This window comes from Diabrotica undecimpunctata, chromosome 1, assembly GCF_040954645.1.
Source record: "Diabrotica undecimpunctata isolate CICGRU chromosome 1, icDiaUnde3, whole genome shotgun sequence".
In the NCBI taxonomy this organism is placed as follows: domain Eukaryota; kingdom Metazoa; phylum Arthropoda; class Insecta; order Coleoptera; family Chrysomelidae; genus Diabrotica; species Diabrotica undecimpunctata.
In genome coordinates this window covers 15,319,272-15,346,665 of record NC_092803.1, presented here as the reverse complement: position 1 = coordinate 15,346,665, position 27,394 = coordinate 15,319,272, and the positions used below count along the sequence as shown (strand labels likewise).

Here is a 27,394-nt window from a genome sequence, read left to right as displayed (position 1 = left end):
CTAATGCTCTAAAGGTACCAAAATCACATCAAAGAGTGTCAATATATACCAGAAAGAATAGTAACAGCAAAATAAGAATGAAGGAGGAAGACCTGAACTTCATCGGATTATACGGCCCAGAAAATAACAAGCCTCAAACAACAAGGGAATCGTTTTATGACCAATTACAAGTAGTAGATCAAGTCAGAGGGAAGATGATAATATTGGGGGATTTTAACGCTCGAATAGGCAATCAGTAATACCCGGAATTAAGCAGAAACATGACGAGGATGTCAAAAACGAAAATGGAGAACTTATTATTTCTATTGTAGGTATTTCATTGCTTTTGTAGCAATCGTATATTATAGTTTTTAATAGTTTTATAAGTGAAGCATCTGTAGGTCTTTAACATTTGTAGTCACATCGCTTCTTGTCATGATAGGTCTCATTTTTAAATGTTTTGGCTATAGTTGAAAGTGGAATTTCTGTTAAATCAGAAGGTGCTTGTACCAACAGTTTTTCATCGAAACCGAATTTGTTATGTAGATTTTTGTACACGTTACTTGTACTACTTGCTGTGTTTCAGCATTTAAATGCATTCGAATCTTCTTTGTCGGATTTTTTTAGAAATTACATTCACACTGGCACTTTCTACAATATCAGTGTTGTTATCGTGCACAATATTTTCAACCACATTATCCCACGAACGCCACATTACTACAGCAAACAACACCCTATACTCAACTAAACGGAATGCTTTCCAACTAAAACACTTCGCACATGCATCCGGTCAGTTGTAAAAAAGATGAGAGAAGATTGGATTGGATCAAGTTTCGCCACATTTAAAGAGTTCTACAATACTAGCGGACCAACTCGACATCGAGTTTTTTAAATGAAATTTTTATTTTGCGAGAAAAATTAAGAGATCAATACAAACAATATAAGCAAGAATATACATAACATTCATCAATAATAATGCAAGTAAAAAAAAAGTGATTATGGAAGTCGACCTCAAAACCGGAATGCAATTTTTAGTTCATCAAATGTCGACATGGATATCATTTAGCAGTTAATTTTGCATGCTGATCACGAATCCGGTGTCAGATTTGCTCTATCTTGACGTTTTATGCGCGTTTCGGGTCACTTCCGGTGTCGGATCGCAACCGGAAGTACGTATTTAGATTCGCCTCGACGAGACCTTTCGATCCATATATACATTGTGGGGTCTAAAACTTAAAGTAAATTTTAACTTCCGGTCATCTCAAAACCGGAAGTGAATTTTTGTACCATAAAGTATATACTCATATATCCATACTCAAAAGTATATCTTGACAATCTCATACGTAATACTAATAATATTCTGAAAAAATATTTTAATTATTTAATATGGTTTTTGAGTAAAGTGGTGGACAAGAAAAGGGCTTAGCGTTTTAGTATATAAGATATATGTTTCACCCATTGTATTATCTTGATTACATTTATTAACTCCAAGAATTCATTGAATACTTTCGAAGATTTTGTATGTCCTTGTCTTACTATACAACGAAATATTCATATAAGCTTCTGTTCCTCCGTATATTCATTGCCTCAATTCAATACTTTCATGATAAAAAATTATTAACAGTGCTAAATCCCTTTCTATTTTACGATTATCAAAAATTTTAAACTTTTTTAATATCAAACAATCAATTCACAACTTAATGTTCGGGTAGGGAAATTTATTTATAGATTATAAATATAATATGACTTCTATTTTGATTATTTTAAAGTTACAGTTCGAAGAATTCTTCGAGTTGGATCTGGAATAATCAATGTTAGTTTAATTACCCAGAAATCCACTTGTTTTTACTATGGCTTTGGAGGAATTCTGTTCCACAGTCTTAATATTGCTCGTAACGACGACAAAAATAGGCAAATCACTCGCTTAGTTGTAAATCAATCGAAGAAATGATATAACAAGTGTTACATAACGTCGCTAATGATGAATGAAGGTATCTGCCGCGTGCGTGGTACCACTCCGACCCTGTCGTTCGAAGAACCAGGTGCGCAATGTGGACCCGGGTCGCCGCACCCACTCTTCGTGTGGGTCGCTACCTACCCACTTGCTCCATCCACGGTTTGTGTATGCATATTTAATTATGCTGTACTCTGTACAACTGTATACGGGGCATTCGGTAGTTTAATCGAACATCCATGGCATCGGCACATTTGGAAGTGGTACTTTTTGGTTACAACTGTTACGCTGCTCACTGTAGAATATATTAACAATAATTGAAGTAGTAGGTAATAATATGTTGTGTTCACTACTTGTGAGTAAATACGGTAGTGGTACATACAAAATTCTATTTTGCGGCATTTATACTGATATTATTTATTATTAATCTTGCCACCAATACCACTTCTATAAATAATTTCCACATCATTCCATCTCTTTTTTTTTACCAGATTTATTCTAATTTAAAAACCATCGTTGGTTGTTTAAACAAATTCCAACTGTACTAACATTATTATCATCTGCATATCCACATGTTGCCTCAAATTGATCATCAACTAGTTTTATAGCTTTTCAGTCCCCACTCATAACCCCATTTAATTCCGAAATGTTTTATTTTGCAATTCCCATTCAATTATTTTTTGTTACTACACATAATCAACAACAATAACAGTCTAACTTCATTGATAATTCTCGTTATTTAAACGCAATTAATGTAAGATAGAGGTGCATGAAGTAGTGATTTTCGTGGCGCGAAGTGATTCATAACGGGAATTTAATGGAACAGGCTCGTTTTTAAATTTGGTAATGTCGTTTTATTGACAATAATTCTTCTCATATAAATAAAGTATTGTAGTATGGAGCTGTGTGAAGTTGTAATTTTTGGGTCCCGCGAAGATCGTAAAGGGAATTTATGGGACTCTTCAAAATACTACTCTGTAATATTATATTCTTTTTTACAATATATTTTTATTTACATTATTATTTAGTGTTGCACATAAAACATAGTTCTCTCCATAGTTCTATCGTGGATAAAAGAACTCATCTACTTTGTTGTTACAACAGCAGCAATATGACAAAGAACGGTTTTTTTCTAGTCCTTACAAAGTTTTTAAATAAAATTGCATTTTTTTCCTTTTCCGAAACTTCTATGGTGATAATATTTGTTAGAAAATAACAGCTACCATTTCCCACCTCTACTATTAACCTTATATTTTTAATAATGACTACTGCAGGTAGGCAGCCACCTCCGCACCGATAATGAGACTCAATGAATTCCTAGTATTTATTGCCAACAAGGGCGTGGAAGGTGAGGGGGCTGCAGAAAGATTTGCGCACGAGGAGTTAATATAGTCTGTACTTTCCAATATGCCCACTTCAATCAGGAAATGCCCTACATACGTGGAATTCTTTCGTTCACGTCGAGATGAAAAGAAAAAATGAAATTCGAAATGTATTATTGAAGACATGATTTTCCCATAATTTTTAAAAATTTATTACGAAACCAAACTGTTTAAGGTAGTCTTAAACGATTATGTCTTCATTTTTAATTTCCTCATTTCTATGCAACGAAATAGACGTTTATGCTAACATAAAATGGAAAAATTAGTGTTAATAATTCTTATTCTCCACAATATTGAATTTGAGTTTTTGTTTTTGTTAGAATTATTTCTTGTGTCTCAATATACGTTTCTTGAACATTGTTACTGTTTTACCTATGTAAAACTTGTGACAGAATAATTTATACGATCACGTTCTCCATCAAAACATTATCTCTTAATTGCATGTGTTTTGTACGGTTTGTTCTTAATTTGAGTATATCAATTCATGTTCCTTGTTTTTTTCTTTTGAATTCTTTCAATTATTTTCGTCATTATTTTTTTTTCAAACGCTCTATACCATGTTTCATTTGAATTGTGTCCATTGATTTTTCTTCTTTATGTTCGGTCTTTGTGTTTTTATTTATTTTCAGTTTTATTTTTAGTTAGTTCATATTCAACATCAACCCCTTCCAATCCTTGTGGATCATGGCTAACGCCAGGGTGTTTGAATATCCTTTTCTGAGATTATTCCTCTATATCATTTATAACTTGCTGTGTACCGTTGTATTGGTGTAAATGTGGATAGCTCCATGCAGCTATTTTCCCACCAGAGTCTTCATTTGGTCTGCCCATCGTGTTTGTGATCTTCTTCTTGGTTTTCGGCCTTCTACCTTGCCTTCAAAAAAGATGGGTAGATGACATAAGAACAGTGGCAGGCAAACAGTGGATTAGATTGGCGCAAGATAGAGAAAGATGGAAGCAATTGGGAGAGACCTACATTCAGGAGTGGATGGAAAATGGTTGACAAAGAGAGACCTTTCCTTCTACTACCACTGGTCTCCGTTTCAAACTAATAAATGGGCCATATGGTTCTCACTACCTCAAAGGGAAAATTCATTCATCCCAACTCTAGGAGGATCCTTTTCATGTTATCAAGACCTAGATGACCCAGTAGTTTAATCTTGTTTTAAAGGTTCTTCGAATAGGTGAATAGAGATTGCCAGATCAGCATTTATACGAATGAAGCCACTCCCAAGTGCAGAAATCTTAATTTGGAAATCAGACTACGTACTATTCGGTGTTATATATTTGTAATATTATTATACGGAGCTGAGACTTGGGACATTAAAAAAATGCAATTGAAAAAGAGTCCAAGCATTCGAACTCTGGTCTGGGACTAATAGAATTAGATAATAAACAGAACTAATAATCACCATACAAACAAGAAAACTGGAATACCTAAACGACGTGATTAGACGAGGGTACCAAAATATGAAATTTTGACTCATAATAAGGGAAAAATTCAAGGAAGAAGATCTGTTGAAAATTTTTGGTTGAAGAATCTACGTGATCGGTATCAATGCAGATCGATTGAATTGTTTAGAGTAGCAAGTTCAAAAATAAAAATAGCCATTATGATTGCTGGGAAAACGGCACTCTAAGAAGGTTCTTCAGAAAGACTTTTCTTGATTGTGTTTAACACGCAGATTATTCTTGTTAGGAATAGGTCATCATCATCATCAATCAGCCCTCAGTTGTCCATTGTTGAACATAGGCCTCCTCTAGACTTTTCCATCTGCTTCTGTTCTGCGCCTCTGCTATCTAATTAGTCACGATTCTTTTGAGGTCGTCGGTCCATCGAGTTGGGGGTCTTCCTCGGCTTCGCTTGTCAGCCCGTGGTCTCCACTCAAGCAATTTTTTTGTCCAACTGTCATCTTTCATTCTTGCAACATGTCCTGCCCATCTCCATTTTTGCCTTGTAATATGTTCGATAATGTCTTCCACTCCGGTTCGTCTACGAACTTCCTCGTTTCTTATTCTATTTCTTAAGCTTATTCCAAGCATTGATCTCTCCATCTTTCGTTGTGTCCTTCTCAATTTTTCGGCTGATGTTTTTGTGAGAGTTAAGGTTTCTGCTCCGTATGTGAGGACTGGTAGAACGCACTGGTTAAAAGCTTTTCTTTTTAAATGGATCGGTATATTTGTAGGTAGAAAATAAGATTAAAATAACAAATTATATAAAATTCCAAAGGTACTTCGTGGAAGGGCTGGAAAAATACTTCTAGACAAAAAAGAAAAGAATTTGATAAACATATTAGTAGGATAGCAGAATGGTGAGAATTGCTAGAGGTAAATCATCATTAAGGCATAAGATACAGCGTTAAATCATCGCTAAAACAGGTGGAGTGATGACCTAAGCATGAAGGGGACAGGTTTATTAGAATAGAATGGCAATTTTTATAAAATCAAGAACGGAAGATGCTTAGTATTATATGAAATTAATCGTTTCATCTAAAAAAATGTATACTCGCGAATAGAGGAGTTAAATAATAAGCTCATGATAATATCAAATCGAACCACGGCGATATTTTTTTATAAGATTATCATTTTTCAATCGAATTGAAGGGGACGAATATATGAACCATTACTGATTAATATGAAGTACTTTTATTATTTAGACACCCTATATATAATATAGAATAAGTTCGTGTTAATATTCAACCTTCTTTTAGGAAAAAAATTAATATTTTGATACGTTTGGCAGGTAAAACAATCATATCATTAAGCACCCTGTAAACGTAATAAATTTTTTCCATAATTTCAATTAGTATTTTGGTGTCCTTTAACCGGACGACTAATAAATTAAAGAAATCTACGGCCACATGAGTGTCAGGCCATAATTCCATTGCCGAGAACACAAACCCGCCGTTTCAGGTTAAGACACAGGAAGCCCAAGACCAGATTTCGTGTTACTCACTTCTAATACTTCTTAATACCACGTTACATAACCAGTTTTACAGGATATTGTTTTGGTTAGTCTTTAATTTGGTTTTCAAAGAAACACACTCAAGTGAACTCATCGCTGTGTATGTAGGTTATATTCTTCGAATCCGTTTATAACACAAATCACCTCTTTAAGCAATAGTTGGCGTGTATGGAGCAGAAAATAATGTTTAATTTGTAGTTGGACATACATTTTTGTATTATGTAAAATACAGGGGATGTCGCATATAAAATTATTTCTAAGTTTTATCTATCTTTACTTCGTTTTATGATACGTTATGTTATAAGTTTTCTGCAATTTATATTGTTTACGCCGTTTTTATTTTTTTTTTTGTTTTCTGTATAATTCTACAAAATTTTTATAAATTGTTTTGCTCATTTTTTAATCACGCGCTTTAAATTTTTGACAAGTTCGTGTTGTTAGTTTAATCCTCTTAACCTCTTCTTCTTTATGGATAGGTTCTTGTGATAGTGTATTTACTTAGTCCTCCGTATTTAAACTCCGTTTGTCAATACTAGAAAGGGTCAGTATAATCCCGGAAAATTTTTATTAGTTATTTTTTTCACTTTTGCCTAAATCAAATAATTTAAATTTTGACAACTTCGATCAAGATCAATATAATTAAAATTTTTATTATACTCGATTTCAAAATGCACTGTTGCTTATTAACCAGTCTACGAGATTCTACTTTCTTTTTCCAGTTACTGTGAGGTAATGGTTCCTTTAATCTTGAATAGTAACTTGCATTGTCCATAACTTCGACAGAATTAGTCGGTAGGAAATGTATTATTTAATATTTGAAGACAATTTATACGGCCGTATTTGAAAACAATTGGCTTCTTCTTCTTTCTCTTTATAAACAATTCTGCTTGTTCATTTGTGGATTAATACCTCTTGGAAGGTTGTCACTCCATGTTTTACGCGGTCGTCCGATACTTCTTTGCCGATTGGTGACTTATCTCTTGCTATTTTAATGACACGGGTCTACCTCATTCTGCTTATGTGGTTATTCCATTCTTTTTTTATATTTCGTGTCTATTTTTTGTATTTCCTGTTATTCTTCTCAGTACTCTCATCTCTAAGTAATAATGGCATTATTGGTTTTACACTGGCTTTATAAATTCTTGACTTCATCACAGTGTTAATGTGTCCGCCATATATTAAAGTATCTTGTCAGTCTATTTGCTTTTTGTACTTGATCTCTCACTTCCGTTTGAAGCCAATTGGCTAATTGTCCATATTCCTTTCTTGCAAATTTCTGGCTTAGGTTTTAGTGAAATTCTTTTAATGAAAGTTTGAAATTCCTCATTATTGGCTTATGAAATTAGGTTGGGCTGTGTCACAAAACGTTTACTGGATAACGTAGTTCAACTTCTCACAATTTCTTATGCCTAATGTAATTCTCTTGACCTCTTCTGCTTTATCTATATTTGATTGCAATAGTGTACGTATTAAGAATCCGTTTGTCAATATTGGGAAGGTCAGCATAATCCCGCAAAATTTTTATTAGTTATCTTGTTGCCTTTTCCTCAATCAGGTAGTTTAAATTTTGACTTAACGTTACTTTTTTGAGTCCGGACTCCCATCTGTTCTAGTTGATGTTCTCGTTCCAGTAACGGGTCACGTCGATTACTGCATCGCTGACCAACCATTTGAGGGACATCTTAGGAATGACAAAAGATGCTCTATATTATCTCCACATTCGCACAGATCGCCATTAATGATTTTGGGTTGGTCTTTACAGGAGCTACGCCAGTTTTAATATGGTTTAACGTCCTCCAAGTCTTTCAGTCAAGCTACTGCCGCACGGATTCTCTTCTTGGAATTGTGGGTCAATTGACACACAACGCAGGAAGCTTTTTCTTGATTTTAGCCTCTGTATTATGCAGTGGGTGGCGTTCATCGAAGATTTGTTTAAATTTTTCAACATATTCAGCAGCTACTCTGTGTTCTTTGGGTGACGAGAGTGCCGCCTTATACAGGAGGTTAAGTAGGACAGGCTTCATATATTCGTTACTATCCTTCATGTCCTATTTAAGGTTGCATTCATTTGTTTTGCGTGGACTGATTGATTTCAGACTGGGCAGCCATACACTCCTGTTGAAAAACACATTAAACGTGCTGTTATTCCCATTGTTTCAGGGCTTGCCTCCTACTCCTTTTGGCGTTTCTGGTGGTGACTCCAACGTAAGTCCGAGGTATTTAGATTTGTCTATATCCTGTAGGACCTTTCCCTCCCATGTGACTTGTGGTCATGTAACATGTGACTGAGTTTTTGAGGGATTAAGCTTAAGGTAGATTTCTCTGTAATATTTAAACATATTGCTTTGGACAGCTTTGAGATTTACCTTGATATTATTGAAGAATTGTACCGCAATAGCCAGGTCATAGGCATATCTCTGTTATTGGCTGATCATTTGTATTATGTTGAACACAGTTGGGACAAGTACGCTTCCTTGAGGCAAGTCATTTTTGAATCTCTTCATCTACTGTTTTTTTCCGTGTAGTATAATGTAGGATCTCATGTTCTGCAGCATGGACTCTACAACCTTCATTAGTTTTTCGGGTCTCTCAGTTTATTATATAATTTACCTAGTAGTTTTTTGTGTTTCACGGTATCGTAGGCGGCTGTTAGATCAACCAGTGCGACAACAGTAATCTGTTTATTGTTGAAACCCTCCTGTATATACTCTGAGATTCAGTACTTGCGTAGTACACTATTTTTCAGACTGAGTCTTGGCAACTTCATATTTCTGGTATCTCTTGGCATATTCTGCGATATTAAGGAAGTCAGTAAAGTCCCGCAAAATGTCTTGAGTTGTTTTGTGGTATAGTTTATTTTTTCTTGAATCAAGTAATCTAATATTGACACCTTCATGTTTTAATATATACTCTTACTGGCCTCTATAGTTGCTTGTGATGTTGTCTCTAGTTACGGTTCGTTTGCCGATCGGTTAGTAAAGTTAAGATAAAAGATTTGTGTTATTTGCTTGTGATAGGTCCATGTTCAAGATCCGTATGTCAATATTAGGATAGTAAATATAGTCCCAGAAAATGTTGACTAGTAATTTTGTGACTGAGTATTCAGTCACAAAATTGTGTGACTTAATATTATTCCTAATATAATCCTCTCATCTTTCTCTGTTTCGTCTATATTTTCTTGTGATAGTGATCATCTTTAAGAGCATAGGCGCAAAATTTCGGGCCAGTGCTTTTTAAATGCGTTCATTTTTTTCGAATCCTGAGAAAACTAATAAATATTTTTGAAAAATTTAAACGCAGAATGAAAAATTATATTACCGAGGGCCGAAAGTCCCTGAGAATAAACAAAAATTTTATTTTAAATGAGATATTTGAAATTAAAAATCACACTTAATTTTCTCTTTTTTTTTTCACCCCTGTAACCTACTAAAATAAACATTATAGAAGTTTTCAGGGACTTTCGGCCCTCGGTAATAACGTAATCTTTCATTCTGCGTTTAAATTTTTCGAAAATACTTATTACTTTTCTCAGAATTCGAAAAAAATGAGTGCATTTAAAAAGCATTGGCCCGAAATTTTGCGCCAACGCTCTTAAGAACCGTTTGTCAATGCTAGGAATAACAATGCAGTACTGCAAAAATGTATTTGTTGCTTTATCTTGCCTTTTTCATATTCTTATTATAATCTTGGTCTTCTGTTTCATTTATATTTGTTTGTAATAGTATCAATATTTAAGATTTGCTTATCAATCCTAAGAACTAATAAACGTCTTGGACAAGTCTTGTTCTGTTTTGCCAATTTTAAATTCTTTGTTTTAAACCCAGCCTACATTAGCTCCATTATATTATGTTCTCCATATACGCGTATCTTCAGTTGTATAATTTTGAAAACTTGTGTGCAGGCTTCTTTTCTAACCGGTTTAGCATGTAGGTTTCAAATAATAGCATAATATGTATTGGCTAATCTTTTATTTAAGAATTTAAATACCCTTTCTGCGATTAAATGTCTTCTGCTAGTCCGCAAAACTTGTAAAAGAATAAAAACCTGTAAGAAAATACAGTAAGAATACAATGTTAAACACAGAAGAAAACTGTACAAATAAGCACCCCACAAGACTGGCGAAAGTAATAAGAAAGATCTTAAATATTTAAATTGTGATTCTAAAAATAAATGTAATATTGACATAATACATTACTGCGAATACAAAAACATATAGCATTTGTTTCATCATACTAAGTTGATAAAATAGCTAATATTTTGCAACAAATAAGAAAGACACCGTTTAAGCAAGAAAATTTACAAGTTTACATTGGTAAAACGTGCCATAAGCTCTTTAATTTTTGATCAACAGTCTGTGTGAAAATAATGAAACTATCAATGGAGTATTTCCGATAAACTATTCTACACAAATAATTCGAATTCACCAATTTTGTGCACCAAGACTTCAGTCTAAAGCAAATATGATGTTTAAATAGATCACTTGATAATTGTAGAAGTTTTTGTATGATTTACATACAACTCATGTTGATTCTACTTTCTGTCCAAATATGCCAACCGAAAATGACGAGAAAATCATTGTAAATGACTTACTTGCATTTTTTACACAATTTCTGACATTTAAAGGTACTCTTTGTGATGTTTTTTCCATGAATTCGGGCCCGGAGAGTGCTGGACAAACAAACCCCGTACCTGTTCGCCATCTGTGGTGCAAGTGCAAAGGAAACAGTGGAGTTTGTGTCTCTTGTGGTAGACGTGGACTAAATCGTTACTTTCAGTTACTCGGTTCCTTGTTGGGATCCGATTCTTTTAATGTATTCATCGCTTTATGGATTGCCCATGTTTTATAAAGGTCTTGAAACCTGAAACAACGTGAAAATAATAATATTTTTGCACAATTAATAATTTTAAATTAAATTAAAATTATAATTAATTAAAATACTAAACTTTGCGGTGGTAGTATCAATAACATATTTATATATCAATAAATACTGAGAGAGAGAGAGAAGAATATATTGCTGAAAAATGTGTGAAAATATTTTTAAAATGTTCACGTTCACACAGTATTTTTTACGGTGTAATGTGTATTCAAATTCAGTTCTTTTCTTACACATTTGATTTTTAAAACGTCGCTGGTAGGCCATGTCAACCACATTATCTACGTGTTTATACTTTGCTCATTACTTCTGGTGCGTGTCACAGTTCACAGCCGAACCAATCTCTATCGCAGTCTGTCCAAATGTACATTGCACCAACCGACGTAAGCGATTCTAAAAAGGGGCTTTAGATGGTCAGTTTCCGTTTCGAATTATGTGCCAGAACTTCCTAATTATCCTCACAGTTCTACTCACTTAGTGTGCGTGCCTCTCAAATGCTGCGATTACTACTTCTGTAATTTGTACTGTTAATAAATAGTTCATGGTGATACTATTTTTATGTTTTTTAACGTTTATCAGACAAGAATCGTATATTGGCGCTCCAGTTTAACCACATAACAAAAAAACATGAAATTACTCAAGAACGAACAAGCTAAATTTTGTTGAGAATGTCAATATCTCAACTACATTTTTCTACGGCAGATTCTTAGTAAATCGATGTTCTCCCTCCGCCAGAGGTTTAGTGGCATTTTCGTCATGACGAACCAGTGTACAGTGACGACTGTAATTACATTAAATATTACAAAACAAAAAGAAAAAACAAATAAACTAAGACATTATTATATTTAATATTAGGTTCAGTAACAATAAAGTTTAATAATCATTCAACTAAAAAAGTCTTTTGAAACAATTCGTTGAAATTTAAGGGATCTTTTCTGTAAAAAGTTTATATATACACACACACAGTTTATATATGTATTTATCACTTAAAACTGATCACAATATTAATAAAATTGAAAAACTATCTCGAATAAGAAAATCTTTGAAGCAGTTGGCAGAACAAAAACTTTAGAAAGATTGAACTAACTTACTGTGGACAAAATAAAATTAGTTGTTTTTTCAGCTGTTGCAACAACTCAATTGTCAGCTGTTAAGGATTGACTGTCACAAAAGCCGTGTGAGCTATCAAGCATATTCTACTGTTCTGTAACCAGTCATCGTCTGTCATTTGAAGTATGTCATAATGCTAGAAAAAAAAGGTCACTACGCTAAAAAAATGTGGCGGCCGTAGCTTGTTAAATCCTCGAATTTTTCAATTGCTTTAAAAACGGAATTATTCAAGTAGCATACATTTATAGAATGGTTGATGCAAAACTTTAAAAACTATATAATTCTCTTTCAGTATTTCTAACTATTTATATGACTCTGAAACTGTTTCCTTGTGACATGTCTAAGTTTAATATTCTGTTTATATGGAATTCAGCCACAATTAATCGTATTGATAACTACATTTTTAACTAATAAAATTTGACGTTTTGATTTCCAATCGGGAAATCGTTCTCAAAAAAGATTTTTAAGAATTTTGTTAAAAAGAGTGTACAACTGTCAAAGTTGTTGATGAGATTATGTCATTCCACGAAATTGAAAAATTTACACACTTGGCCGCGGTATTATAGACAACATACAACATGCTTTGGCTGGGTTTCTGCCCTATGGAACATCAAATTATGATTATTCTAAGTGTTCTGCATTATTAATATGCCCTATAAGCGTTTTTGTGTGTGAGGGAGCGTTCGTGTATGTGTGTTGTGTGTTGCGTATGTATTGTGTATAATTGAAAACGATGTGTGATGAGTTTCTTAATCCACTCTTGTTGGTATATTCTTCTTATGACTTTGTTGACTTATTTTCTCTGTTGACTTATTTTCTCAGTATTAGCAACCAAAGCCTGCAACATTCTGCTGTAAGGTTTGCTACACATTTTTCATCATTAAGTAGGAACTGCTCCAGACATGTTTGCATATCTTTGATTTATAGAAGTATCTATTTTTGATGTATATTCAATGCTCGTTTATATAATAGAAATTGTTGCATTCACTAGGTATTTTATAGACGCAGTTCATTGATCTCTCTTTTGTGCTGTTAGGTTTGGTTTTGAATAGGATAGGAGGCGCCTAGAATCAAACCCCGCATCATCCACTTGCATACTTTTTTAGGAAAGTAGCAAAAACTGTAACAAACAGACCCACCTCAATAGAAACATATTTTTTTAGTTTCAACCTTTCTTAAGCGGGTTTTGAAATTTAACATGAATTTTAGATTTTGCTTGAGAAAGGGGTTGTTAAACTAACAGTTCAACAGGAACATAGTCAACGCCTAAGGTATAATAAAAAAATTTTAGACAATGCAAATTCTGGATTGAGTCGTCACAGTTAATTTTTTGCAAATTTTTACATTAAAACTAGGAAAGATTTACACAACAGGTAACCTAACCATTAGCCAACATTAATTCATTAGAGCATCATTTTAGATGAAAAACTGCAAGACTCTACTAGTTCGTCATCATCCTTCTGCTCTGGTGTTTCTTCTGGATGTCCATTTTGATTTTTCTCCAATCATATCCAAAGTTTTTCGGGAGATTCACATTTAAAATCATGGACTCGTACTGTCACTGCTACTTTGTGAACAGTGCCATATTTTGCCAGGATCTCCTCATACTGTACTGGTTCCAAAATGGTATCCTTTTTTTCTTAAATTTTTTTCAATTAACCCGAACACCCCATCAGGTAAAAGAGAAAAGAGTGCCTACCATAGGAAAATTTAGTCCCCGCCCCAACCATCAGTAAAACACTTGTGTTTTTCCGTCAAACTTTTCATTTAACAAGTGGTGGTAGAGACATGAAGTTATTGAAGTGGAGGTTTTGGCGAAATCACTCTCACACACCAAGTGTAGCAGCGGACATTTTCTTTTGTTAGTTTGGTTAGAGTAGCCATTGATAATAGAAAAGTTATAAAAGGAATACTGCCTGCTAAAACAAGCCAATTGATAATGCACTCTATGCAATAGTAAATTCTTTTGGTAGTCAAATGTTAAAACTACGGCCTTATCATCATCATAAAAGGCAACTTGTGCACTTGTTTTTCAGTTTGAAATATTTGCTTTTTCTCCATGCTTTTTTCTATTTTTAATTGATCATCCAAGTACAAACATGGCGAACAAGCATCTGTTTTTGATGACTAAAAACTAAAGTCAAAGTGAGTATTGATTACTTGAAAATAAGATTCTTTCACTTTGAATTCCAGGTTAACAGAATAATAATTGTTGTAAATTTCACACTACATCTTAATATTTAAATCAGTTGACAGGAATTTTCTGTAAATCGCTCTCTGTCTATTATAATGTGATTCTAGTACCTTCAGTTCCTGAACAAAAGCCATAACTAGCTTTTTTCTCAGCAATTTTCCAATTTTCTGCCCCCCTCCTGTTTTTATTACTCCTAAAAAAGCTAGGATTTTCTAAAAAGCTCTCCGACAAATTCTGATTTGAGATCCGTTCCGATTTCGAAAGAAGTAAAACTCTTCATTAGATTTATTCTGGCTTTATCATATAATGATTTGATGATTCATCTTTTGATGTTTACGTTGTGATTTGAATGGTAATTTAAATATCTGTTGGTTTTCTATAAACTTTGGTTGCATATCCTGTATCCTCTTTTGTGATTAGAATTGAATTCAGAAAAGGAAAAGGAATTATTGTTTTTTTTCCATGGCGAAGTTCAATAGAGCCAAAGCAAGACTGTTGCCCACAAAAGAAGCACTAAAGGTATTATTTCATACGCTTTCTGAATATTAACGAATACTATATGAAAAGTTAGTGGTTCCCACGTTTTTCCAGTACTTAAGTATAATGAAAATGCATTAATTGTTGATTTAAGTCGCGTATATTTAAATTTTTGGATATCTGAATCCGTCTATCAGTTATTGTCTCCCGTTGTTTCATAATGCGGCTAAGTAGTTTCATTAGCCGCCAACTTGTGCTTGGGTTTTATACACAGGTAGTACGATATTTCTCCATTCACCGGGTCTCTGACCCACTTCCATAACCGTAACATTCAACTGTGCATTGTAAATACCAAAGTCTTCTTGCCAATTACATGATTGTGTGTTTTTCTTACTGTGTTTTTTATTGTATATACTAAAGTAGTTTTCTTTTTGTTTCAGCTGGAGACGATGACGGACCACGGTGCAGGCTGGTTCGGGCGTTAATTCCGACCACATGGCTAACCATGGAGGGCTTACGTCCCTGCCGCGTGCTAACCGTCCGCGGGCGCCTATAATGAATATTCCCCCGCTAACGGCTCCATTGGCACCATTACGGCCAGCGCCGCCTGTAACTCTCACCGTTCCAAGGCCCGAAAATGAACGGACCACCAACGAGTATGTGGAGACCCCATTCAAGGTATCGCCGCCGCCGGCAGCGACGCCGTCGCCGCCCCCTCAACCCCCTAGGAGTCTGCAGAGGCCAAGAAATCTGGTGCTGCCCACCATCAGCAAGCAACCATCATCTGCGGCGGCCGCAGCGGCGGCGGCTGCTGCGGCGACCTTCAGCAAGGAGCCACCTCCGGAGTGTGCGACAAGACCGTCGATCATGTGTCCGGAGTGCGGGAGGTGCCGCTGTGAATCTTGCCAGGTACCTCGGGCTCTGCCCCAGAAGTGGGTGTGTAACAACTCGTGTCTTGTTTCCGCGGATAGTGTCATTGACTACGCTTCCTGCTTGTGTTGTGTCAAAGGATTGTTTTACCACTGCAGCGATACGGACGGTGGAGAAAGTTGTGCGGACGATCCGTGTGGTTGCGGACCCGACCGAAGGACGGCTCGATGGAGCTGTCTGGCCACCCTTTCATGCGTTCTACCTTGCCTGTGGCTCTACTGGCCTCTTAGAGGCTGCAAAAGAGCGGTGGAAGCATGTTATGCGCGCCATTCTAGGACTGGTTGTAGGTGCAGACCTCCCCTTCCCACCCCAGAGAAACGTTTACTTGACTCTACCTCGGATTATTAGTGCGCGAAATATTTTCACGACTGCCCATGTGTACCTATTTTAACTTTATTACACTATTAATTTATTTTTTGTAAATAAGTGTATTTTCTAACTGTTATAACATTGATATTCCGTGCTTCTCTGCTGAGTGCCCTCGATGGAAAAGACGGTTTGGCAAATTGAAGAGCAAACAAGTAGCAAAACCACTAAATTAAGTATCCATATGTTACATTGAATTTTAAATACCCTTTTCTAGTTTTCCGACTTATCGGAATGCCATATCGGCAAAGAAATTGTTATTTGGTACGTTTATTGCAAGAATCCTACTATATTTCAAGATCTTTTATAAACTGTTCAAATTTGACCAATATAGTTCAAGTACAACCAATTTTACCAACTTTACAAACCAATTTTATTGGATTTTAAACAACTTAAAGCTGAAAGAACAAATTTCAATATTAATATTAACAATTTTTTGATAGGTGAATTATTCAGTTCAGTTCTCTTTTGACCTATATTTCGTTCCAAAACTTTTGTATGTTAAACAGTTTCGCAATAATTACATATCATCTTTATTTAAATAACTCTTGAATGATATTTACAACCATTCTTTTCTTGATATCTGATTAACGGTCATCTGGACAATAAATTTATCGATATTTGACTATTTTGTCAATAAAGATCCCACGCATCAAGCTGTAAATCGTTTTCATTGAGATTTTTGTTACTATATTGTTTGGAACATCCTTTCTATATACACAGGAAAAGTACCATCTGTGATACGTGGGAGTCTCTGTATATCTACCCAATAATACGTTGTAGTGTTCATCCTACATACTGAAATAAAATTTTTAATAGGAGAATTTAATATAAATCAGATACAGAAATGCTTGGTGCGGTCATAAAGATATATTACGTAGTTTAGAGGATGTTCATTGCGAGAATGAATATATCTTACATGATTTCCCTTCTCAATCACTCTAAATAATAGTTATAATAAACGATGAAGGGATCGATAAAAATAAGTACTAAAACTGCGTTCAAAAATGAATACAACGGAAAAACGATTTGATGGAATGTATATAAAAGAAACATGTGCCCACAAAATGAACTTTGAATTTGACTGGTATCCTTCTACTGAATCAATTTTTCCTCTTCATATAATACTTGCCACCTATTTCATTAATTAATTCCCAAATACTTTTCAAATATCATTTTTTCGATATTATCACCACTTAAACTAAGTTATGTCGTGCCTATAAAAACTTTTTGTAAATAACACGATGTTGGACCAATATAAACGGCTATATCCAAAAAGTATTCCCAGCTGTAATGCTCTAGTGGTTTTTATCCCACCAAACAATATATAAATTGCAGATCCGAAAGGTACAAATGGTTCCAATTAGTCTGGAATGCGAGGAATCGAAAATGGATGCTAATTTCAAGGATCCGATGTTAGACGCAAGTTTTAAATTATACGGAAAATGTGGGCCGATCCACGTCAGAATATTGTTGGTTATATAAACATGTGGGAGGATACTCTTCTCCAAAAATGATATCTCTAGTGTACTATTCAGTGTGTGGGTATGATTTATATCTCAAAAAATGAATGAATATAAGAATAATCGTATGTATTTCCGTACGTTTCTTGTAAATAGGAAATTAGTGGTTCTTAGAAAGAAAACATTAAAGTTTCCTTTTTGGTGACTTGTAAATTTTGACAATCAACATGTAAATTATTGACTTAATTTTGTTGTAACATATAAAACGCTTAAGTTATGGAACCGTTCTTTCAAACGAATGACTCGAACCGTTACAATGAATGAATCACTGAACCGTTATTCTTAAGGGTTTTGAACTGAATAATATTTGTGCAATTTAATTTTATAATACTAAAAAGTAAAACATATTTTGCTGCTTGTTTACTTCTTCAATTTTTCATGGTACTTTTGGCCTGAGACGTGGGATTTGGGAATATTCTCACAAAAGGAAAAAAGAGATGGCCGGGCACCAGTAAACCACCGCGGGTCTCCAGTATTATCTAGTCCAGAATTGAGGTAGTCACTTAAATTGGTCTTGGGTTAAAATTACTTTGATGATTGATGCACCTCAGGTATCCCAACGTTTTAGACGATTTTTTGAAACAAAAAGTATTTAGTTGTCGTTTTTTATGTACCTACATACGTTAATTTAAAATGGCATGATGTTAAAGATAAAAATATGGTAGAAATTTTTGATATTTTTGATCGTTTATTGTTATTTACCACCTTTCCCTTCTCTCACTTTAATTTAGACTTTCAAACGAGATTCTTCGATATTATAGATTGTTTTCTACATGATGTTGAACAGTTACATTGTTTTAAGACTGTAGTTTACAAAGATGCTCTTGTTTGAGGCCCTTTCAAGAGTTGTGTCCTTTAATTCTTAGGTATATCTTTGGCAATGAAAACATGGATGATTATTTTATAGTCTTTTGGTCTGGTAGAGCTTTCCACACACGAATCTGGCATATTTTTATATATACTTATGGCGTTGGCAAAAAATTGCCCTGAATTTAAAGACAATTGTGTTTTCTCTACATTTTTGCAGAATCTGCTGTTCCTGCCTTATCCATTTTACAGATATTTATGAGTCAGCAGTGTCCATTGAGAGCACCTGCCATTACTTCATTTGATACAGTTTTTTGAAGCTCTAAAAGTATTTTTGTGTAGCGTTTAGCAGAAGATTGTAATAACCTTTTTGCTTGCCTTCGTTCACGGTGTTACTTTTTTGGGATACCACAGATCGCAAGATTATTAACAATGTCGTTACCAGCAATTCCTTTATGTCCTAGCACCTATAACGAAGTTTCTTTATTGTGGTTCGCTAGTTACTTACGGTACTGTTTTAATCAGGTGTAGTTTCAATGTACATTTCAGCCATGTCTTTGACCATATTCCAACTTTTCTCCAGAATTTCAGTTAAGTCTACGGGTTTAGCCTAGAGACACTCTCTAAAGCGATTCTTTTTACATTTATATGTAGAGGGAGGTCTAGCTAATTCTTCGTTTCGTTCATACAATTTTTATGTTACTGCTTTCCCTTGTTTTTCAAACTAGTTTGTCAGTCAACACCTTTTTTCAGTTTTTTCAGACATTTCAGTATTTCATTAAATTTTTAAATAAACGTAAATGAATACGTTGCAACTGAGAAATTGTTTAAATATAATCACCAGATGTGTAATGATTACTTATATTTGTCATATTTAACCACAGATCTTTCAAAAATATAAAAATTACGTCATAAAATATGTAGAAAAATCCTTTGTACCAATTAATAAGATTTGTTGCGTCAAAACGCAAATTGTAGATCATTTCCAAGAACTGTAATCTTGCCATAATAATATCACAGCTACTACTAAAACAGGAAGTGTTATCAGGAGATTATTTGAAATTAGTAGAACAAAAAAAACGCGAGTAAAACTTTGGGAATTAAATAGTTTTACAAAGTATGGGATATCTGAGGTGTTCATATCAAAATTTTCAGTTATTGTGGTGCTTGTTGGGCTTTCCTTAGAAATATGATACTATCATGTTTTGCACTGATTCTATCTTTTAACTTAACTGCTTCTCTCGAACTTAAAAAAACTATTAACTACAATACTACGGGTGAAAAAATCTCTCAATGCTTCCTTACAAAGTTTCTAAGAATATGTACTAAAACCGACAAAAAGGTAAAAACGTACACACCATTCAAAATATTTACAAAATTTTGGATCTATCAAGTATATTCTCTTCAAATAAAATAGTTATCAATAATCTGTTAGCCAATCGGTAATTTGGCCACGTTGGCCACTTTTTACTAGAAAAAATTCTAAACGAGCTTTTAAAACCTTTCCACATAGTCAGTTCTCATTCACACATTATATTATTGTGCCTGATTTTGTCAACAGAATGTTTTGTAAGAGAACAGAATACTCATATTTCTACCAAATCACTAACATTAAATTCTTCATTTTGAAACTTTTGTCCTTCGAGCCGTTTGTATTTTAACATATCTATGTATTGTTGGTTACTACCGATTCATAGTTTAATAATATCTAATGAAAAACAATGAACTGTAATGTCATATTCGAATTGGAAAGCCCTAAGCACTTGAGTACTGCTCGTGCTCATCATTTGAGACTGTCGGAAAGACCAATTTGAGGTGACTGGTAGAATGAGAGGAAGAATGATTCTTGAAAAAATGTGTATGCATGTTGTATCTGTCTTTGGAATTATTTCTGCATATATTTTAAAAATTATTTATTTTTGTTATACAGATTTTTACTTAGGATGAATTGCAAGGTGCTCAGAGCATTATCGAACGAGTACTGAAGGATATGACGAAATCTTCTACCGAATGTTTCTCATATGGGGGTCCTTTTACGGCGCAAATGTGATACGCTTGATAGAAGCCAACAGAAAAAATACTTCTGCTCTTAAATTACTGTAATTGTTGTTTCTTTAATCAGGAACTTCTTCTGTTCCAAAAATTTCACGTCCAAATAACGCTTATTTACAAATATGTCAAATTTATTGTTACTCATTGCCGATGTAATTCTCTGATGGCTTACTTTATGTAAATGTATTGCAGTTCGCTTCGAAAAAGGACCCGATGTACACTGAATAGCTGGTTTGCCGTACCTACCTATTTTTTACTATACACTCTATAATTCCAAAGACATTCTGGTTAGCATTTTTTGTATAAAAACTGTTAGTATGCTATTTACGTGTACAACTTACAAAACTTAACAAGCGAATTATCTATATCGCATTAATATAGACGAAGATCACATTGACATTTATTGAGGTTTTAATATATATTTACGAATAAAATGAAGCAAGACACGAACGATTTGGTTTTATGCTATTCACAAACTTTTTGGCTCATGCTGTATGATAAAAACGGAAATTTTGAATTTTTGTACCATGTTTCAAACATTTGTGTATTTAATTTGAGTTCTTACGGGTACTTAAAAGGAAGTTTTATAGTTTTATACGTTTTTAACAATAATATTATTTATATTAATGTTTCATTTTATAATAAAGCTTTTTAAGTCGAATCAAACTGCATATCAAATACTATAATACGGTTCCTTCTGGTTATTTGCTTTTAAATGATCATAACACTAGTGCTAACTTATGTTTTGTGCCAGAGTATAGAACAGTACTTTGTCAAAGGCTTGTATATCATCAATAAATTCAGCTGAACCTATAAGTAAAGTTTGTTTAGCAGAAAATGGTTGACTTCAATTAGTGCGGTCGTAATTATTAAATTTATCTGACTTGGCCCATTGTTAAGACCGGTCCGGAGCGATAAGCAAACGAGGTAGACAGAGTTGGACAATTAACACTGACTAGACGGTACTCCTATAATAAAACAAAGGATCCACAAAATTTACAATAATTACGACGGAGGAAACAAAAAAACGGATGTAAAATATATTGCTTTGCCTTATATACCCGAAATTAATGTTTTCAAATGAGTTTTAAAATAAATTAAATCTATTTTAATTGCTAAGATTATAGAAAAACAAACATTAATAATAATTTGTGGTTCTGAAACGAACCGTTTTTTTTTAATCGTAACATGTGTAGATTTGATGACAGTTAGTATCACTCATCACATCGTTCTCACATCGTATCACACATAGTTCTGTTTCGCTATCGCTATACTCACCTAAATTAATTATTATGATCATATGAATTTTCTTTACTTATTACGTGTAGGACTAAATTTCTCCAACTACTTGGAAGAATATCATTGACACATTTTCTTATTAACTACATCAGTACTACTTAACGTTGGAGAAATATTTTGTGACCTATAGGTGGAAGCCGCAGCACTGTGTGTCTCATTTCCTCTGCCAATGTATCACAAACATATTCTTTTTTTATAGAAAATGCGTTTAAAACTTCTAAAAGCTCTTGTTTGGTGTAACCTTCTTCAAAATACATATCATTCGTCTCCACGTAATTTTGAATTTCCAATTTAGTATTATTCGAGTTTGGAGCCTTACTTAGTTGGCGACTGTGATATCTTGCATTGTCCATTACTATCACGCTATTCTGAGGAATGTTTGGCATAAGATCATTTTTGAACCATTCTTCAAAAAGTTCTGCTGTTGTATCTTCATCGTAGTCGACGCAGGAGTTTTTAATATTCTTTACAGAAAGCTTACTTACTTACTAGCCAACGCCCACCCTTGGCATGTTAGCCATTTGGTGGCGCGCTGACCAGTATAGACGAGCCGTTTCTCGTAGGCGATCTTCATCCTCCTCGGGTGGGTCTGTTTTCAGGGCTGGGCACTCTGGATGGTGAGCAGCATCCATCTGGGGCTGATCACATAGTGGGTTCCTTTGCAGAAAGCCACAGGGCATTTGGAACCCAACCATTTTCTGATCCAGCATGTAAAATCGTTATTCCTTTCTCCTTATTTGACGGAGCTTTTGTCTTACATTTACCGGAGAAATCGGCAAATCCTTTAGGTCTCAAGTCCTTATCGGCTTCGTCCATACATTTGGTGGAACTGGAATCTTTACGTTTTTTTCTTGTTTCTATGGGATTTGATGTAATTCTTTTTACTATGGTCAGAGATATTTTCGTCAAATCGCATATTTTACTCGTAGCGGAAGTTGTCCACGTCCCCTTTTAAGTAAGGTACTGTATATAGTTTTTACAATTTGCTTTGCATCTACAGATAAATGTTTCTTCTTTACCGAAACACTAGAAGAAGCTCCATTATTATTATTCCACGGACGCTACATAATGATAGAAAATGTAATGAATAAAATGATTAATACTACTGAACACTTCCCGTGATACATAAAGGCGAAAATTTTTTATAAAGAACTCGTATTTAAATACTGGTTGGTGTTCAGTTCCATAAACTCATATAAATACCTGAAAACCCCTTAAAACCATCGAATTCGAAAAACCCTCGTATCAGTACAGTTTCGTCAATATAAGCCTTATCTGTATTAATGCAATTATAATGAGTTTGGATTGTACGCAATTAAATCAACATTAAGAAATGAAGATTGACAAATTTTACCGGGAAACATATATTTAAATTTTACCTGAAACCAGGCCTTTTATACTATTATCGGTTAACCCAGGATGTTTATAGTCGGTACTAATTGAAGTCTCTATTTACTGCTAAACAAACTTTTCCAACATTATTTTTTTTGGCGTGCAGTGATCAATAGTAGCGATCTTCTTAACATGTGCCTTAAAGTTTATCGTAAAATTAGAATGAAACATTATGATGTGCCTTTTCGTATCAATAAATACAGCTAAATGAATTAATAACGTCGTTTAGTATAGATTTTTGAACAAGGTATTTGGTTTTAATCAAATTACGGGAGATTATTTTTTTAAAACAAAAGGATTTTACATTTCTATAGATCAGAACCCTCTCAAGATTGTATTTTCTAATATGATATGTATTAATGAATTACGTAAAGTGTTTTTCTTAGTTTTCGAAAGATTATGTGAAGACAGGTAGGACTGTGCCGAATGCTTCTGTCCCATCAATATACACCAGAGTGAGCTACACTTTTTTACTAATTCTTATGGATTTCAGCGATATTTTAATTATTTAGATTTAATTTCTGGTGCGAATGTCCAATTTAATATTCTATAGCATTAATCCTGTAGTTCTTTTCCCTCTTTCAATAATTATTTCTATATTTGAGTTCCCCGCTCTTCGTTGAGGTGTAAAGAACTGCGTTTAGTATCCCAATTTAAATGAAATAAAATTTTTATTTTTGTTCGTCAACAAACGAACCTTATTTACTCTTGACTCCACAGACTATGATAAAAATATCGGGTTTTCGAATATCCTGAGCAAATAATTTTTAATTAACTTTGATTAGATTAAGCTGTTTTACTTATTGGCCGTCTATCGAGCGAACATTTATATTTTTGATGCCGATAACCGTTTTCAACAACATACGGAGCACTAGAAATTAAACAGACGTTGTCGAAATCTTTTTTGAGATATATCGCAGGCTCTCTGTCATAACTTTACCGATGTTGTTTGTGGACGATTATAATATAGAAACAAATTTTATACAAGGTCGTTTAGAAGATTTAAAATAACCATTCAAATTTACGGGAATTAACGGAAAATGGAACAGCAGCCAGTAAAAACCTATAATACTAGACTAGGATATGTTTGTAACCTTCAATTTTTGCCAAGCGGCATGGATCCATGCCGCTCTTCTCCAAGTTCTCACGTCCAGCAAATTTTGCGCGTTCGTTGTCACTTCATCCTCCTACTTTTTTCGTGGCCTTCTATTTGGTCATGGGCCATACATTCTACTATCTAGGACTCTTTTCGGCAATCTGTCAGCCTTCACTTTGAAAAGATAGAGTTCATGCCATGGTCCTACGAGTTAATAGGTCCAAATATCTTCCTTGGGATTTTTCTTTTAAAGACTTCCCGCTTTCTGTTTGTATTTTTTGTTATCACTCATGTCTCGAATCCATAACATACTATTGGTGTGGTAATAGTTTTGCAGACCTTGATTTTCGATCTCCAGTTTTGGTTTTGGAGTGGAACACAGGGCGAGTAAAAAAGAAGCTTTGTTTTTCTTTACAATTCTTCTTTGAATTTCTGGTTCTACAGTTCCAACTGTTCGTAATGTAACTTCCAAATATGTGAAACTTTCTACTGTTTAAATATGGTCCTCTAATTCAACTGTGTGTCTATTTCCCCCAACCTTTGCCTTTGTTCGGTTCCAGTCTGGTCTTTTTTGTTCCTGTTTTTAATTGTGAATATATTTCTGCTGCCTCTTCCGTTCTGTAAGACAACTGTTGATGTCATCGGCATAGGCGGCAATCTGTATCACTTATTTGAGACATTTTGAACAGTGTCGGGGTTCTGATAGTTACTGTTGATGAGTGGATTGTTACGGTTACTAATCGGATGTATTTTTGGGGGGTGTTAAAGCTGTGCAATATTACATTTAGTGTCATAAATTTCTATATATTTAATAGTAATGTAAGAATCCTTAACCATTTAGTTAATTCTGGCTGTTTCTAAGGAAGTTGTCAATAAGAGCTTCTGGTAAGAAGGACAGATTTCATTGCCCTTAAAACTTAAGATCTAAAAATCTTGTATGCAAGACAAGATGTTAACTCACTTGAATATTTTAGAATGATTTTAGTCTTGTATTTTTTATTTGTAGTTTGTTGCTCTGAGCTACATTCTGGTTCAATAAATCTCTTTCCAATAATAAGAATCTTGAAACCTGTGGGTAAGCCTTGGATTCCTAGAAATGGACCAAAAGTTACTCGTAGGAGTGACAATGCTAAGTTTTTATCGTCAATAACACATGTAATATCTAAGGCAAGGAAACACGCTGGCGTGTCGTCTCATTAACAGAACTTTACAAACATTGTATAAAACGTTAGATCAGACTACTACGAAGAAAAATACAGATCTTTTAGAAATCATTTGATTACTGTATTGTCAAGATGACAATGATGTTATCCAGAAACTTAATTTTAATGTAAACATAAATTAATTTTGAATTAAAGTTAAATTCAGTTAAATAAGCACATATTATGTAACAGTTGAGCCTAAAAAGAAATTTGCACTTTTCTATTGAAAAAAATAACAAGATATTTGATATTGTATCAACAGATGTACTGTACTGGGTTAGCGTTAGTATCTTTGGTAACTTTAGTTGTTTCTCCTTGTATGGAATTACATGCGTGTCTTGTGGTGTGATAAGAAACGGTTGATAAACTTCCCTTGTCAATGTGATCTTTCATAAACGCAATCTGAGAATTTTTAAATAAACTTACAGTTATATGAAATTATCGTCCAACGATCTTGATTTTTGTAAAATAATCTTTGGTGTATTTACTGTCACTTTGAATAAGGCGAGCGTTTGTATACAGAGATATATAGTGGGAATGATGGTTTTTTTTGATCGATCAGGTATTTGAGTTTTTTGATGGAAATAGAACTTTTATGACGAAGTCATTTTGTCTTTAAGATCGGTTAGAGTATTTTTATATTATCAAATGTTAAATTTACTGAATTTATGGTAATAATAATTACAGATAAAAAGAGATAAATAAAAATAATATTTATATATAAATAATATTTTAATAGAGACAGTTTTTCAGTTTTTTTTTATGTTGTCCTTCATTGTTGATGTACAGATCACAATCTACATTTAATATACGTTAATATTAATAACGACCTGTATTGGTTAACTAAATTTATTTAAATTTAATTTAAATTTTCTTCAACATTTTTCCGTTCATTAAATATAACAACATTCCCACTGCATACTATAAGTAATTGATTGTAACACCATAATTTACTGTATTTTAAATATCTTTAAAGTCCAAAACGCAAGAATTTGTAAAAATACGCAAAATATTGCCGAAACGTGACAAATTTAGGATACAAAAAATTTTTTCGTACTGGGAACTGGGCAATGTTTGCGTATCTTTACAAATTTAATATATAATAGAAGAAACTACCCATAGATTGCGCTTATTTTTGTAAGTAGACGTAGACTACGGTTTGCAGTGATGAAAAAAAAATTAAAGCATTAAATGCCAAGACCTTTCGTCATTGTAAATTAAAAATATGGTTACAGGATGGCTTTCGAACGTAAAACTCAGTTCGTCTTCCAATTCAAGCGCCGCATGTTATCCAGAAATTCGCGAGATTTCGAAGGCCATCCTGTAAAGAGGAGGGCAGTACTCTCACAATAATGAGTGCCAAACGGCGCGAAGCTATATAGAAATTGTATACATGTACATATGAAACTGTAATATTCTCTAATGTTAATAACAGAGAAAACAAATTGATCTGGTTGTTTTATTTACTAAACCTTTCATAACGATACTGATAAACAATGTTCTAAGCTGAAATATGTGCTCTAAGAGATTTTACTTATAAAATCGTTAGTGGGGACACACAGCGAAACAAGTAAATATGTTTACCGACAGCCAAGGGATGTTAGCGGTACAAACTGGACTTGTCAAATTTAAACTGCTAAAAAATCTGTAAGGATCTTCTACATAAACCTTCAGTTTCAGACATGGGCGTCGGAAGCATGAAGGTGTGCAAGGAACAAGGAACTAGCTGATAAATCAAGGCTATAGAGCAGTCTTTGAAGATCCAGAACCGAAGGCGTCATAATCTTACAGG

General features: G+C 33.9%; 1 protein-coding gene across 4 annotated transcripts in view; it reads left to right on the top strand.

Moving 5' to 3' along the window:
- Positions 1-27,051, top strand: part of sty (sprouty signaling antagonist) — a 309,966-nt gene extending 282,915 nt beyond the window's left edge. For all 4 annotated transcript variants that reach the window (XM_072537182.1, XM_072537174.1, XM_072537191.1 and 1 more), the window contains one exon: positions 15,376-27,051. In XM_072537182.1, the coding sequence (XP_072393283.1) occupies positions 15,431-16,213 (783 nt within the window). In that variant the 5' untranslated portion in view covers positions 15,376-15,430 and the 3' untranslated portion in view covers positions 16,214-27,051. The remainder of the gene's footprint in view (positions 1-15,375) is intronic.
- The last annotated feature ends 343 nt before the right edge of the window (positions 27,052-27,394 follow it).